This window comes from Macaca fascicularis, chromosome 11 (assembly GCF_037993035.2).
Source record: "Macaca fascicularis isolate 582-1 chromosome 11, T2T-MFA8v1.1".
Classification (NCBI taxonomy): Eukaryota; Metazoa; Chordata; class Mammalia; order Primates; family Cercopithecidae; genus Macaca; species Macaca fascicularis.
The window spans coordinates 59,165,457-59,179,416 of record NC_088385.1 but is presented as its reverse complement, the minus strand read 5'-3'; the positions used below and the strand labels follow the sequence as shown (position 1 = coordinate 59,179,416).

The following is a 13,960-nucleotide window of genomic DNA, read 5'->3' as shown; positions in this document are numbered from 1 at the left end:
CAAGAAGGAACAGAAATGTCTCTGGTCCCATCATCTTTAAGAACCTGGAGGAGGGCAGAGGCTTACGGGAGTTGTGGAGAGGGGGAGGTGCTTATGGGCTTTCAGGCCCCTCCACCTGCCATGCTCGGTCCCCACCCTCCTCCAGGAATCCCTCTTGGCCCATAGCACACCAGCTCCAGGTCTACACAGTACTCAGTCAGTGAACTCACTGTCCAAACATCCCTGGACCCCAGCAACAGGCCCCACACTGAGCTCCCCATACAGCCTCCTCTCTCTGTCCCCAGACTCCACTCAAAATTGCTATACAAGTGAAATCAGACTAAAAAAACATTAAAAGCAGCCTCGAAAGGGTGAAGGAGTCATAAATGTGCAGAGGAGGTGAAGGCCATGGCAGGGCAAGGAGCAGGCCCTCTCTGCTGGGCGAGGCAGGTGGGAGTGTTCCTCATGGGAAGGAACAGGCCTTTTCCTTTACACAGAGCTTTCCCGTCCCAACAGCACCTTCTCACGTATCATCCTCTTCACCCTCCCAACAGCCCGGGAAGATAAGGATGAATCCACATTACAGTTAAGGAAACAAAGGCTCAGAGAGGTTAAGAACTTCCCCCAAAGCTGTACAGCTAGGAAGGATCCAAACTGGCCCTTGAACCAGGTCTTCCAGTTTTGATTCCATTGCCCGGGTTGCCAAACCCAGTTGCTTTTCCGTGGATGATTATGATCTGCATATGTTCTAGGGTCAGCTGGTGCGACCACCTGCTCTTCCCCCACCAGCTGCCAAGGTCTCTCTACCCTGCCCTGAAGAACAATGTGCAGTGTGGAGGTGAAGTGGGAATCGATCAGCCTGATCCTGGACGAAGGTCCTGGGTGAGGTCAGCTGGCTGTGGAGATTAGAGCAGATGCAGGACAGAGTGCAGGGCATTTCGTGAAGGACTTACGGGAACACAATGGCAGTGTCTGGTTATGGAAGGCTTCCTGGAGGAGGAATTACCCTCTGAGGAAGCTCAACGGCTCTTCTTCCTTAAGTTCCTAACACTTGGGTGTCTGGCTAACCTCCCCGGGGGCAGACCCACATCCCCAAGGTTTGTACTCCATAAACATTAAAAGAATACACTAATTATCCTAATAAGTGGCCCAAGGACACGCAGGGAAGCAGAGACTAGAAGGATGGGGCTCCCAGAACCCCCAGGAGCCAGAAATCATAGCAACCTTAGACAAGAGTAAACCACGATCCCACTTCCAGCTTTGTGCAATGCAGTCTCTAAACATTCCTCTAGGGATGACAATTCAAGGGCTGGCCAACAGAAGGAATACCTCCTGTAACTGGTGGTCTGGGAAGCGAGACTCACACGACCCATTTTTTCTTAAAGAGCAAAGGAAAGGTGCCCACAGCAAACTTATAGCCCCCAGGTTATCCCAAGGTTGAGTTCTCCAATCCTTTCGACCAAATGGAAGAAAGTGGCAAGAGGGAGTCTCCCCATAATCCGCAAGTGGCCATTATTGTGGCCACTGAGAGTTGTGTGGTTTGCACTTTTGCTGGGTGAGAAATGAAAGCTCTCGACCAGCGCCTTCTGGGCTGGAATCCAGAAGGTTCCAAGAGATCATCTGCCCCAGCCCTCTATCCCGGCGCCGGCATAGTCAAACTGACTGCTCTGGTCCTGAACCACATTCCAAGCAATGTTGCCTAGAGCGGGGGGGGGGGGGGGGGGGGGTTCACCTGACCTATTGGCCCCTGAAATGCAATGATTTACTTGAGAATGTGTCCTCTGTGGAACCAGATAGTTGGATGCAATGATCCGCCAAGTCTCACCTAACCCGGGACCCTCCAACCTCTCCCTTGAGACAATGGCCCCGGCCTGTATCCCAAACCCAGCCACCCCCAGGCTGTTGTGGAGTTCAAATCCGTCTCCAAGTGTGGGTTGAGGCCATCTCACAGACAGACTGTGAGAAAATTAATTACTTAATATATGTAAACGAGCTTTGAAGATGAAAAGTGCAAACGCAGTCTCCTTAATAACATCTTCAAGACTTCACGGAGCCCCAGAGTCGCTGCTGAGCTCACCTTTAAGATGAGTCCGTGGGGAGTTGCTGGCAAACTTCCCAAGCCCATAAACAACATAAAATGGCTTTTCACTCCTTTTATGCAGCCAACCCCAGCTCTCCCCACCAATAAAAGGACCAGGGAGGATCAGAGAGACCAGAAGGATCCTGAGCCTCTCACTCTGCCGCCCGCACCGCCTTCCGCTGCCTCTCAGACTCTGCTCAACCTCACACGATGTCGTGCCGCTCCTACAGGATCAGCTCAGGATGCGGGGTCACCAGGAACTTCAGCTCCTGCTCAGCTGTGGCCCCTAAAACTGGCAACCGCTGCTGCATCAGCGCCGCCCCCTACCGAGGGGTGTCCTGCTACCGGGGGCTGACGGGCTTCGGCAGCCGCAGCCTCTGCAACCTGGGCTCCTGCGGGCCCCGGATAGCTGTGGGTGGCTTCCGCGCCGGCTCCTGCGGACGCAGCTTTGGCTACCGCTCCGGGGGCGTGTGCGGGCCCAGCCCCCCATGCATCACTACCGTGTCTGTCAATGAGAGCCTCCTCACGCCCCTCAACCTGGAGATTGACCCCAACGCGCAGTGTGTGAAGCAGGAGGAGAAGGAGCAGATCAAGTCCCTCAACAGCAGATTCGCAGCCTTCATCGACAAGGTGGGTGAGGCCTAAGATGGTCCAGAGAAGCCTCCAGCCCTGCCCTCCCTTGGCGAGGTCCCAGTCTGCTGAGGAGACAGGATGGCTGCCGGTTTGAGGCAGCAGAGGGAATGACGTGCAGACCCATACAGGTGGAAGGGTCAGTTTTCATCACTTAACTCCCGCAGTATTTAATGAGGTTCAGGTGTGGTCTAGAAATTGAGCCTGTGATCCAAAGTGTGTGTATGTGTGTGTGCATGTGTGTGTGTGCGTGTGTGTGTGTAGCGGTGTGTGTGCGTGTATGTGTGTGTGTGTGGTGTGTGTATATGTGTGAGTGTGGGTACACGTGTGAGCATATGTGTGTGTGTATGCATGTGAGTGTGTATATGTGTTTGAGTGTGTTTCTTGAGCCAAGATGACATAGGACTATCAGAACTGTGTCTGAAAAACCAGACTGGGCAGCAGATGCTGGAAGAGTGGGAGATAACGGGGAGACCAAAAGGCCTTGTGGCTCCTAGCCAGGCAGCCCGTGAAGGGGCTGAGGTAATGCCCAGAGCCACACTGCCTCCCCCAAGTCCTTCCTGCATCACTCAGCATGTGAGACCCCAGGCAGGTTACTCTGCTGGATAACAGGACCTGCCTCATCCACCTGTGAGGATTAATGAGTCCATGCATGAAACATAATGGCAAATAGCACTCAATACATGTTAGCTGCTATTATCATTATTTTCCAAGGACAGTGGTAGGTGAGGAGGTGTAACAGCCAACCCAGGCCTGGCAGCCCCTTCATGAGAGAGAGCCGAAATGCAGATGGGGAGGTGGCCAGGCTGGCAGGAGGAGGCCCCCTAATGCAGCCAGAGTGTGGAGAACTCTGCATAGCTGTGAGTCTGCTGCTCAAGAAAGGTTTGTAGGGGGAAGCTGGGAGCCTCCTTCACAGGCTCCTCCTGTGTCCACAGGCCTCTAGCAGAGCAGAAGGACCAGCTTTGAGGGTCTAGGATCAGGGTTTGGGGGTAGATGCAGTGACCTTCCCGTTTTCACTCTTTCTTTAGTAATCTGAGTCTATCCTCACAGTGATGGTCTGGGGTGGGTATCAGCATCTCCAGTTATCAGACAGCAACTTGGAGCTGAGTGGGTGTATATGAGCAGCTCAGACATGCTGTAGGGGCAGGCAGAGCATGCCTATCTCATGGTAAGACTATCACTTACCATGAGCTGGGCATTTCATACCTTGGAGTCTCAATTTCCCCATGTGCAACATGGGTTAAGTAATATCTACATCCCACAGGGCTGTGATAATTGGATGGAATTGTTAGATGATATAGACATAGACACAGATATTAGACATGGATATGTATATCTTAGCACAGGCCTTGGCACTAAGTAGTAAATATTTAATAAGTGTTTGTTGCGTATATGAACAAGTGAAGGACAACTGGTAATTATAATAATAGTTAAATACACTGAGCATTTACTACGTGTCAGGGACTGTTCTAAGCACTTGATACGCATTAACTTGTTCAATCTTCACAAGAGTGCTAAGACAGGCACTATTCGCTCCATTTTAGAAAGGAGAAAACTGAGCCCCAGGAGGTTAAACAACTTGCCCTTTAAAGTATCAAAACTGGGACTTGAAACAGATCTTTGGCTTTGAGTCAGGTTGCTTTCCCTCGCACCCACAACTGCCTCCCTGGGGGCCTGGGAATGGGCCCCTGGAGCCGCAGACACTCAGCTTTATGGCTCAGCCCATTCAGCCAGCACCTGAGGGCAGAGAGAGCTGTGGGAAACCAGGCGCCTTGCGCTAGGCTCCCTCTGACCCTCTTCTCTCCACCTGAATGGCAGGTGCGCTTCCTGGAGCAGCAGAACAAGCTGCTGGAGACCAAATGGCAGTTCTACCAGAACCAGCGCTGCTGCGAGAGCAACCTGGAGCCACTGTTCAGTGGCTACATTGAGACTCTGCGGCGGGAGGCCGAGTGTGTGGAGGCCGACAGCGGGAGGCTGGCCTCAGAACTCAACCACGTGCAGGAGGTGCTGGAGGGCTACAAGAAGAAGTGAGTGCAGCAAGCTGGGGAGACTCAGGGGAAACTCAGAGAGAATGCTGGGAGGCTCTGCCCATAGCCCTCTTGCCACAGATTCTTTCAGATTCCAATAGCAGGCTGCCTAGAACCCAGAGCAGATATTCAGTGGGGCCTAGATGTCTTCAGATTCCTGGGATTCACCTCTAAGACTCCACCCCTGTGAGCCTTAGAGCTACTTCCGGGGAATGAAGAGAGGAAATCCAGTGGAATTCTGACACTGTATGTCCCTACCCTTCTCAGCTTACCTTTATGACATGGGCTCTGTGATCTCCCTGCCAATGGAACCAGCTCTCTTGGGACCTAGGATGCACAGATGATTTTAGACTTGGGGGAAGGAATGTGCATTCCTAACCCCATCTCAGAGGCAGAGGCACTGCGGTGGAATGAAGCCAGGCTGGGACAAGGGCTAGCCCATGAATAATACAGAGAATCGATCCTGGAGGGGCCAAGACAACATCTGGAGGGGATTAACCCCTTTTCAATCCCCTGAAGAACTTGCCCAGGAGTTGGGATGGTATTCAAGGTCCAATTTCTCAGCTCCAGCCCTCTTTTTCCCACACCCAGGTATGAAGAGGAGGTGGCCCTGAGAGCCACGGCAGAGAATGAGTTTGTGGTTCTAAAGAAGGTGAGGGGCTGGTCATGGGGCAAGGAGGAGGGGGGCCCATCAGTGCAAACTCCAGCGAGGGGCAGTGTCACCACACTGACCAAAGGCACCTTCCTTTGGTCTCCTCTCACATGCATGTCCCCTCCTCTTTGTCCCACTGCCAGGACGTGGACTGCGCCTACCTGCGGAAATCAGACCTGGAGGCCAATGTGGAGGCCCTGGTGGAAGAGTCTAGCTTCCTGAGGCGCCTCTATGAAGAGGTAAGGGGGCACCTGCCACCCAGCCAGGGAAGGTGGAGAGGTGTTTTGGAGACAGAGGAGCAGTGAGGCAAGGGTGCATGTGTGTGCCTATGTTTGCCAATGTGCAATGTAAGTGTGAAAAGAGCTTGCACATACGTGCCACGGGCCCACAATACAGAGGCCATGTCCAAGTTCATGTGTGTGAGGAGCATGGGGTATACATGTTCTTGGGCTGCTCTGTGTCTGTGACCTCTGCGTGTTGGTGTGCTGCCTGTGTGAGTGCCAGTCTAGAGATGGGCACCAGAGTGTGCATGTGTGGTGGGGGTCAGGATGACTTTGCACATAGGGCATGGTCCTCATTAATGGACTAATAACTCATCCTGGCATCCAAACCCCAACTCCCCTGCTGGGTGACTTTGGATCAGACCTTTTTCACCCTCTGGGCCTCAGTTTTCCCACTTTTAAGGCAGACACTGTTCCCAGATGGCCTCTACAGCCCCTTTCAGCTTTGTTGTTTGTAAGGAGCCTGTGCATGAGCGAGGGTGGTAGGAACAGAAGTCATGTAACCTTCATGACCAGTGCCTGGTCTAGGGAGTGGACATTGCCCCCTGGGGTGGATCATATGGCCCAGATCAGGCACCAGAAGCAAATGCACTGGCTGTTGGCCCCACAGGAGATCCGTGTTCTCCAAGCCCACATCTCAGACACCTCGGTCATAGTCAAGATGGACAACAGCCGAGACCTGAACATGGACTGCATCGTCGCTGAGATCAAGGCTCAGTATGACGATGTTGCCAGCCGCAGCCGGGCCGAGGCTGAGTCCTGGTACCGTAGCAAGGTGAGTGGCACAGGACACCTGTCTGCTAAGCATGGCAGTGGGAGGGATGTGAGGCATCTATTAGAAAAGGCTTCTCTTGCCTGGGAATTCTGATCCATGAGGACAGTACGAAAAAGTCCAATAGTTCTCAGGTTAGGGTGGCCGGGCAGGACTGCCATGTGTGGTTGCACAGGCTGAGCACTGTACAACCTGCACAATCATCCATGGCGCCCTGAATGGATGGGAGGTCCCACCCTGAGCCTCATGAGCATCTCTACTTCCCCCAGTGTGAGGAGATGAAGGCCACGGTGATCAGGCATGGGGAGACCCTGCGCCGCACCAAGGAGGAGATCAACGAGCTGAACCGCATGATCCAGAGGCTGACGGCCGAGATTGAGAATGCGAAGTGCCAGGTGGGGTCTGTGGAGGATTCAAATATCCAGCACGGGCAGGCTGCAGCACCTGGCCCTTAATCAGGCCTCACATTGTGCCCATGAGGAAGCAGGGACCCAGAAGGAGGGCAAGGGCTCTATCATATTTCACAGCACTCAGGCCATGTCACTAACTTCCAAAAGGAGGATCCAGCCCCTTCCTTGGCCACCCTGTGACTGCCATCAAGGAGAGATGGTGAAAAGCCCACCCATCTCCTCCCTTGTGTTCACAGGCCCATTAACTACCTGGCCATAGGCCAACCTTCTCTCCAGGACCCTCCTCTCCCTGCCCTAGCTCCATCAGCTTGGGCGAGCCAAGCTGTGCCTTCTCTCTCTCATCCTGGCCCTCATATCTCCACCCTGATAGCGTGCCAAGCTGGAGGCTGCTGTGGCCGAGGCAGAGCAGCAGGGTGAGGCGGCCCTCAGTGATGCCCGCTGCAAGCTGGCTGAGCTGGAGGGTGCCCTGCAGAAGGCCAAGCAGGACATGGCCTGCCTGCTCAAGGAGTACCAGGAGGTGATGAACTCCAAGCTGGGCCTGGACATCGAGATCGCCACCTACAGGCGCCTGCTGGAGGGCGAGGAACACAGGTGGGGCTAAGAGGACTTTGTGGGGTTTCAGAGGTGGAGGCTGTGGTCCTCCAGGAGTGAATTTCCTTGAGCTGAGTGTGAGCTACAACTCTGGCCATGGCTAGTACAATAGCTCCAATAATAATAATGCTAACTGAATGCTTCTGTGCTCGACCTGTGCTAAGTGTTTATTTTATAATCTTCACAATCCAATAAGATAGGTATGATTTTTCCCATGTAAAGATAAAGAAGTAGGCTCAGAATTCAATGCCTTTATCATGGCTGCGCAGTTAATAAGCAGAAGAGCTGGGACCTGCATCCAAGTCTCATGCCTCCCAAATCCGTCCTTGTTGAATAGCTTCCTACTGAAGCTGCTGCGTGGCCTGCCACATAGGCCTGTGTGTTATGATGATGATGCACTTCTATATGCATTTAGCTCTTCATTAACCACAAAGTCCTTTCATACCCTGCTGTATCTGATTCAACTCTCCTTCCTGTGAGCTTGATTGGCACCATCCAGGCTGGTCACCATCACTCAAACTAGGGGCACTGTTCATAATCTTACCTGCTGCTGCTGAAAATCAGACAGCCTTGTCCTCATGATTAAAACCAGCAAAGAAAGCAAGCATGTAATGCAGATTTGGGGGAGCCCTTCTTCCCTCTCAGGGGTAGACTCTGTACACAGGATAACCCTTTCTGTCCCCAAGCAACCATCAGTCTCAAGGAATCCAACTCAGTGTCTGCAACTAACAGAGTTTTCCTTCTCCCTAGGCTGTGTGAAGGTGTGGGCTCCGTGAATGTCTGTGAGTATCTGCCTGAAATTCTCCTAGAAAAATGGCTTTTTTGATGGAAAAGCTGAACTCATTGGCCTAACCCATGGAGCCTCAAGTGTTCCCCCAACTGTTTCACCCTCCCCTGGCTCCTCAGTGGGGGCCATGACGGGTGTTAGAGAAAGCAGAGCTGAGTGCTCTTCACTAGTGTTGACAGTGAGCTATAGGCCATGGACCTGCGACCTGGAAGCTTTGCTCCCCGGGGTCCAGGGGTCCTCACTTCCTTCCTGCCACAGTCCCCTAGATGGACTGTGCGTCTCAGGAACAGGACCTGCGTTGTTGACCACCAATTCCTTGCAGAGGGAGGCAGCTCCTGCAGTGCCCTGGGGCTTGTTGTAGGGTAGGTGAGATCGCAGGGAGCTGCTCACCCCTCCATGTCTCCTCTCTCCACAGGTGTCAGCAGCTCCCGTGGCGGAGTCTCCTCTGGGGGCCTCTCCTATAGCACCACCCCAGGGCGCCAGATCACTTCTGGCCCCTCAGCCATAGGGGGCAGCTTCACAGTGATGGCCCCTGACTCCTGTGCCCCCTGCCAGCCTCGCTCCTCCAGCTTCAGCTGCGGGAGTAGCCGGTCTGTCCGCTTTGCCTAGTAGAGTCATGGAGCCAGGGCTTCCTGCCAACCGCCTACCTTCCTGCATCACTGCACTGAATGGCATGTGAATGTAAAATGTGTGCTTGCTTCCAGAATCTTCCGGATGTTCCTACAGAGGGAAAGACCCTCAGGCCGCTCCCCTGCACCTTCTCATGCTAGGGACATGTGTCCTAGTTGTCCTCCTAGCAGCATTTACAGAGGCGTTCCCAGCCCTTCACTCAACTCCTACTTAGCTCCAAAACACCTGTGGCCAATTTGCATTATTCCCCAAGTTCTCAGGGACAAGACCAGTGCCCCAGCGTAGTGGTCAGCAGGGAAACTCCACCTCCTGGGTGGAGGCACCATCCTAACCATCCAGCCACAACCCGAGAATCAGGGAGAAAGTCCCTCTTCAGCAGCCCCTCCCCCTGGCTGGGTAGAACGGTCCCCCAGCAAGCACTTGCCTGTTCATTCCCGTTCATGTTTTGCTTCTCTCTCGGACTGCCTTCCTGCTTCTGGGCTAACGTGTTCCAGCCAGGCTCCTCATGTGACCTCGCAGTCAAGAGGCCCATTATTGTGGGGCATTCTTTTGCCTACAGCCCCTGGTTAGGGAACTTTGGACGGGTCTTGCTGTTCAGTGCACCTTTGTACATTTCAAAGAAGACCCCATGGCTGCTCCAGATGCCCCCTTGCTGGGTGCGGGTGGGGACTGTCCAATGCAGCGCTGGTGGGACAGAGTCCAGCCACTTCCTAGGTCTCCCTCTTATGACTGTCTATGGGTGCATTGCCTTCTGGGTTGTCTCAATCTGTGTTTCAATAAACGCCACTGCAATGCAAGGATGTGTGGTCTTGTGAACAACAACTTCTCCACTCCCTTCTTGCCTCTTCTGCAGCTGACCAATCCCAGCCCCCTCCCCATGCAGTGTTTCCCCAGTCACCCCCCAGAAACTCTGCAGCTTCCTGTCCACTTCCACAGTCTGATTCCACTTGTTCGCCCTCAGACCCCTCAGGCCTGGACCATAGCCCAGCTCCCCGCGGATGGCCTCTTTCTCCCCGACCCACCCTGCGTACTCCCAGCAGCCAGAACTCCATCCCAAACTCACTGCTCTCACCTGCTCCTGCCTGGCTCAAGTCACTTCCCCGCACATGTGTGTGCTTCTTATGCCAAATGCAGGCTCCCTCCATCATCTCCTTCCCCAGGTACTCCTCAGCCCTGTCTAACCCCTCCACGCAGCGCTCATCCTCCCAATCATGGACTCCACCCCAAGAAGACAAGTCTACCCTCTGAGGCAGCCCAGAGCCACTCTCTCCTACATACCCCTTGTGGACACATAGCTCATCCCACATCCCTCCTCCCATTTGCCTTTGCTCAGGGCCCTCCTCTGCTCCCCATAGCTACCACCCTCATGCCCACGCCCTCCACCCCACCCCCCTACCCCATCACATAGTGTTTGGAACCCTGAGAATCTCTGGTTCTGTCTCTGCGGATCTGGGCCAAGGATGTCAATGGGTGTGTCTGGACCTGGATCAAGCTGGAAGTTCCATGAGGACAGGAAGTATCTCCTCCTGGCTCTGACCTTCCACTGAGTCCCAGGATGGAGCTCCAAGATATGCCAGGCCTGGGATGTGCTGGATGAATGCAGGCAGCTGGTGCAGCCGGAGGTAGAGACATCCAGTCCCATTAGCTGTCAGTCATCAGGCCGGTGTCTGCCAGCCCCTCCCTGCTGCTGCATCCCACAGCCTCTTTCCCTGCAAGGAGAAGCTAAGGCCCTGTGCATCCTCACTTCAGGCCCAAAGGGCTGTAGCCCCACAGGAGGCTGCTGGCTGCTTCTGAGTGCTCAGGCTGCTACTCTGTTTGAGGTTTGCTAGCAGACACCTGGCGGGCCTCCTCCAAGTCTCTTGCCTGCTGCCTCCTTTCTCCCAGCTCTTTGGGCCCTGACAGCATGGTGACAATCACAATAGGCCAACTTTCAACTTAAGGGACATCATTCACCCACAGGAAATGTCAAATCCCAGGGGCTGAAACATCAGGAAATGGAAATTTGAGCCCCAATTCTGCCAAGACTGCCAGGTCTCGGCGAGTCCTTGGACAGAAAGTGGCTTCTGTGCTTTGCATGTCAGTCTGGGGTCTGTGAGATGAGTGGGTAGAGTCCTTACCAGGTCTGCTGTCTCCTGTGGTTCTGAGATGCCACAGTGAGTCTATGCTTGGGGAAAACAGCTTAATGCTCCCATGGATCTGGGCTGAGCAAACTAAAATGCCAAATCTGATACCCAAAAAATAATGGCACCATGGATTGAAAAGTCTAACAGCCAGAACCTGGGAGATAGGAATAACTTTTTTTGATACATTTCCGTGCTTTGTGCGCAAATACCATTCAACAGATTCAGCTGGCCAGAGGTGCCTTTTGCTTATGGGGAGGTAAGCCTCTGCCCCAGCCCTCCTTGCAGCCAACAGCAAAAACCCATAGCAAGCTCTTCTGGCTCAAAGGATGCTAGGGCTCCTGTGGCTCTCTCCTGATCAAAGAACTATTCCCCACAGAATGCAAAGGGTATAGTCCAAAGGTGACTAGGGATTAACAGAAAGAAAAAATTCTGAAGACGTCAAGTGACCTGAAATCGAGAGATCGAGGAAAAGCCAGAAGTTCAAGAGGCCCAAACAATAAAGTGGGCCATGGGAGTGATCCCAGATCTCTGTCCTGGACTCCCTCCTCCTTAGAAACATCACGAACCAAGCTAACACCAGCATCAGAGAAAATTAGACCTGCAGTCTGTATTCAGTTCTTATGTAAATATTAATGATATCCTTGCCCACAAACACACAAAACTTCCAGAGGATTCGAAGAATGGAAAATAATCCTTTCAAAGAAACAGATACACTTGGGATTTGTCATCTTTTCCTTTCTCCTGAAACCACTAATACTCCTCCACCAATTCTCAACCCACTCTGCTTCAACCCATCCTCACAAACACCTATGCCCAAGAGAGTTCCTTCCCCCAGCCCGTGTTTCTAACTGTTCCCTGCTTCAATCTTTGGGATCTCAGAAAAATAGAATTTTGTGTTACTACTCACCTTAGACAAGCATAGTTAGGAACACAAATTAACCACATTATCAAGAAAATTACCAAGTGTGTTCTGTGTAGACACGGACATGACCATGTGGGAATTCATGTCCCCTTGTCTGGGTTATTCACACCCCTGCCTCTCTCTGGGAACATAAGCATTAGGAGGTGACTGTACTAAGTGCTTTGCTCATTGAAGATTAGAGCAACGACATGGGCACTAAGCGCCACTCTCCTTGGGTGTAGGGATGGGCCAGGCAGAACAAGCAATGGGATAGGCTTAGTTCACACAGCCTCAGGCCTCCTTCCTGCTTTCCCCAATCCCCAACCTGTGTATGCCTGGAAATCCCTGCTCATTTCCGATTTGTTCAAAAACCGGGGGCTCCCTCATATTGGCAGGAGAGCAGCCAGGGAGTGGAGTGAGGCGGGGAAGCACAGCACTCATAGGATAAGCTTATGCATTAAAAATGAAGAAAATACCCAAGACACTCAGATAAATAGCCACCCTCCACCACCAACAAAAAGGAAACACAGACCCTTCCCCATTCGACAGTCCCATGCCCCAGGGCAGTGAATGTCCCCCTGAGACCCCCAAAGTGTCGTCAGAGTCACTCTGGCGACCCTTTTAACCTGGCTTTACCGCTGCTCGGTGGGATCCCCACTGTGATGGGCAGGCTGCTGCAAGACCCTTTGGTCCGGGAGACAGAGACAAGGGGAGCACCACCCTACTAAGATAGACCTCGGTCAGCCCAGGTCAAGTCCCTGCCTGGCCATTGTGGTCCCTGAAACAGAGTCTGAAGGCATCAGAACTGCGTGGCCGAGGAGAACCGTTCTAAGGCTCTTCTCTGTTAAGGCGCCCGTGCAGTGCTGGCCCTCTGGGTGCGACAGACTCGGGATTGGAAGGCAAGTCACAGTCCAGGCCAGCAGGACTTCCCTAGCCTCGGTGGTTCGCAGGTCACTGGGGTGGGAACAGTTTACAGCCTAACAAGGGACCTGCAGGTCCTCCCTGCCGGTCCCCACTTTGGTCCTGTCTCCCGTTGAGGCCACCATTGTCCCCCACCTCCCCACCCACGAGAATCAGGGGCCGCCCTACCCCCACCCTCCTACCCCCACCCTCGCTTTCCTCGCGGTCGCCCCGTGCCCTGCCCTGCCCGCCTGCCCACCTCACGTCCGGCCACCAGGTACCCTGGGCGCATCTCCAGATGCACGGCGCGGCGACCCTCTGCTGGAACCCCGGGATCAGATCCTCAAGGGCCTTGCGTCCTTGGCTCATGCGGGGTTCCCGCCTTGGCGCCTCTGGCCCCGGACCGGTTCCCGAGTCATCTGCGGTCCGCCAGGATCCCGCCGCCCGCGCCTCCCTCAAATGCGCCCGCCCTCCACACCTGGGCCCTGGCGGCCCCGCTTCGCCCCTGCCCGAGAGCTCCCCGCGTCCCGCCCGTAACCTCCAATCCCACCCAGTGGTGAGGGGCCTGGAGGGACAGGAGGGCGAGCTGGACGCGACCCGCCCGCCGTTTTGGGGTAGTGGGCAGGGTGTTTGGGGGTTGTTGGCTGCTCAGGGCTGCCCCGTGACACGCCCATAGCCCTTTGGCCAGGGTCGGCGCCCTCCTCTCCGAAGTCTAGGTGCCTAGTGCATCCTGGCGCAGAGGTTTCTTAAAGACCCTAGGGGGTTGCCCGTCGGCAGTGAGTGGGATGTGGGGAGTGAACCCACGGGTAGTCAAAAGGCCAGACCCTGCTCCCCCAGACTCCGCCCCTAGGCCAGGGTGCCACACCATTGCCTTAGCGGGTCTGGAGCTGGTATCGGAAGGTCTGGCAGTGTGCGTGCGCACCTTGGAGAAGAAAAGGAATAAAATAAAATAAAAATTTAAAGACTTTTCCATGTCATGAGATCAGATATGCATTCTTGTGGCAAAAATTTTTCCTACCCAGTCAGGCTTTAAACAAAAAAAAAAAAAAAAAAAAAAAAAAAAAACTTTAAAAAATAAAAGTTCCAAATAAAATAAGGTGGGAGCAATAGTTCTTCCTGTACAAGTGAAAGAAAATTGACCCTCAGAAACCCCTGTCTCCATTTATCACATACAGGTGAGACAGCCCTAGGTAGGAC

General features: G+C 53.7%; 1 protein-coding gene across 1 annotated transcript; it reads left to right on the top strand.

Moving 5' to 3' along the window:
- The first annotated feature begins 2,193 nt into the window (after window positions 1-2,193).
- LOC102120872 (keratin, type II cuticular Hb5) lies at window positions 2,194-9,636 on the top strand. Its single transcript, XM_005570926.3, has 9 exons — window positions 2,194-2,689; window positions 4,508-4,716; window positions 5,308-5,368; window positions 5,512-5,607; window positions 6,260-6,424; window positions 6,691-6,816; window positions 7,202-7,422; window positions 8,173-8,204; window positions 8,625-9,636. The coding sequence occupies exons 1-9, from the start codon at window positions 2,270-2,272 to the stop codon at window positions 8,816-8,818; spliced, it is 1,524 nt and encodes a 507-aa protein (XP_005570983.1). The 5' UTR covers window positions 2,194-2,269; the 3' UTR covers window positions 8,819-9,636.
- The last annotated feature ends 4,324 nt before the right edge of the window (window positions 9,637-13,960 follow it).

Coding starts and splice junctions, on each gene's coding strand:
- LOC102120872 (XM_005570926.3), top strand. CDS start 2,270: ATGTCGTGCCGCTCCTACAGGATCAGCTCAGGATGCGGGGTCACCAGG. Junction 6,425..6,690: donor AGTCCTGGTACCGTAGCAAG/GTGAGTGGCACA, acceptor TACTTCCCCCAG/TGTGAGGAGATGAAGGCCAC. Junction 8,205..8,624: donor TGTGGGCTCCGTGAATGTCT/GTGAGTATCTGC, acceptor CTCTCTCCACAG/GTGTCAGCAGCTCCCGTGGC.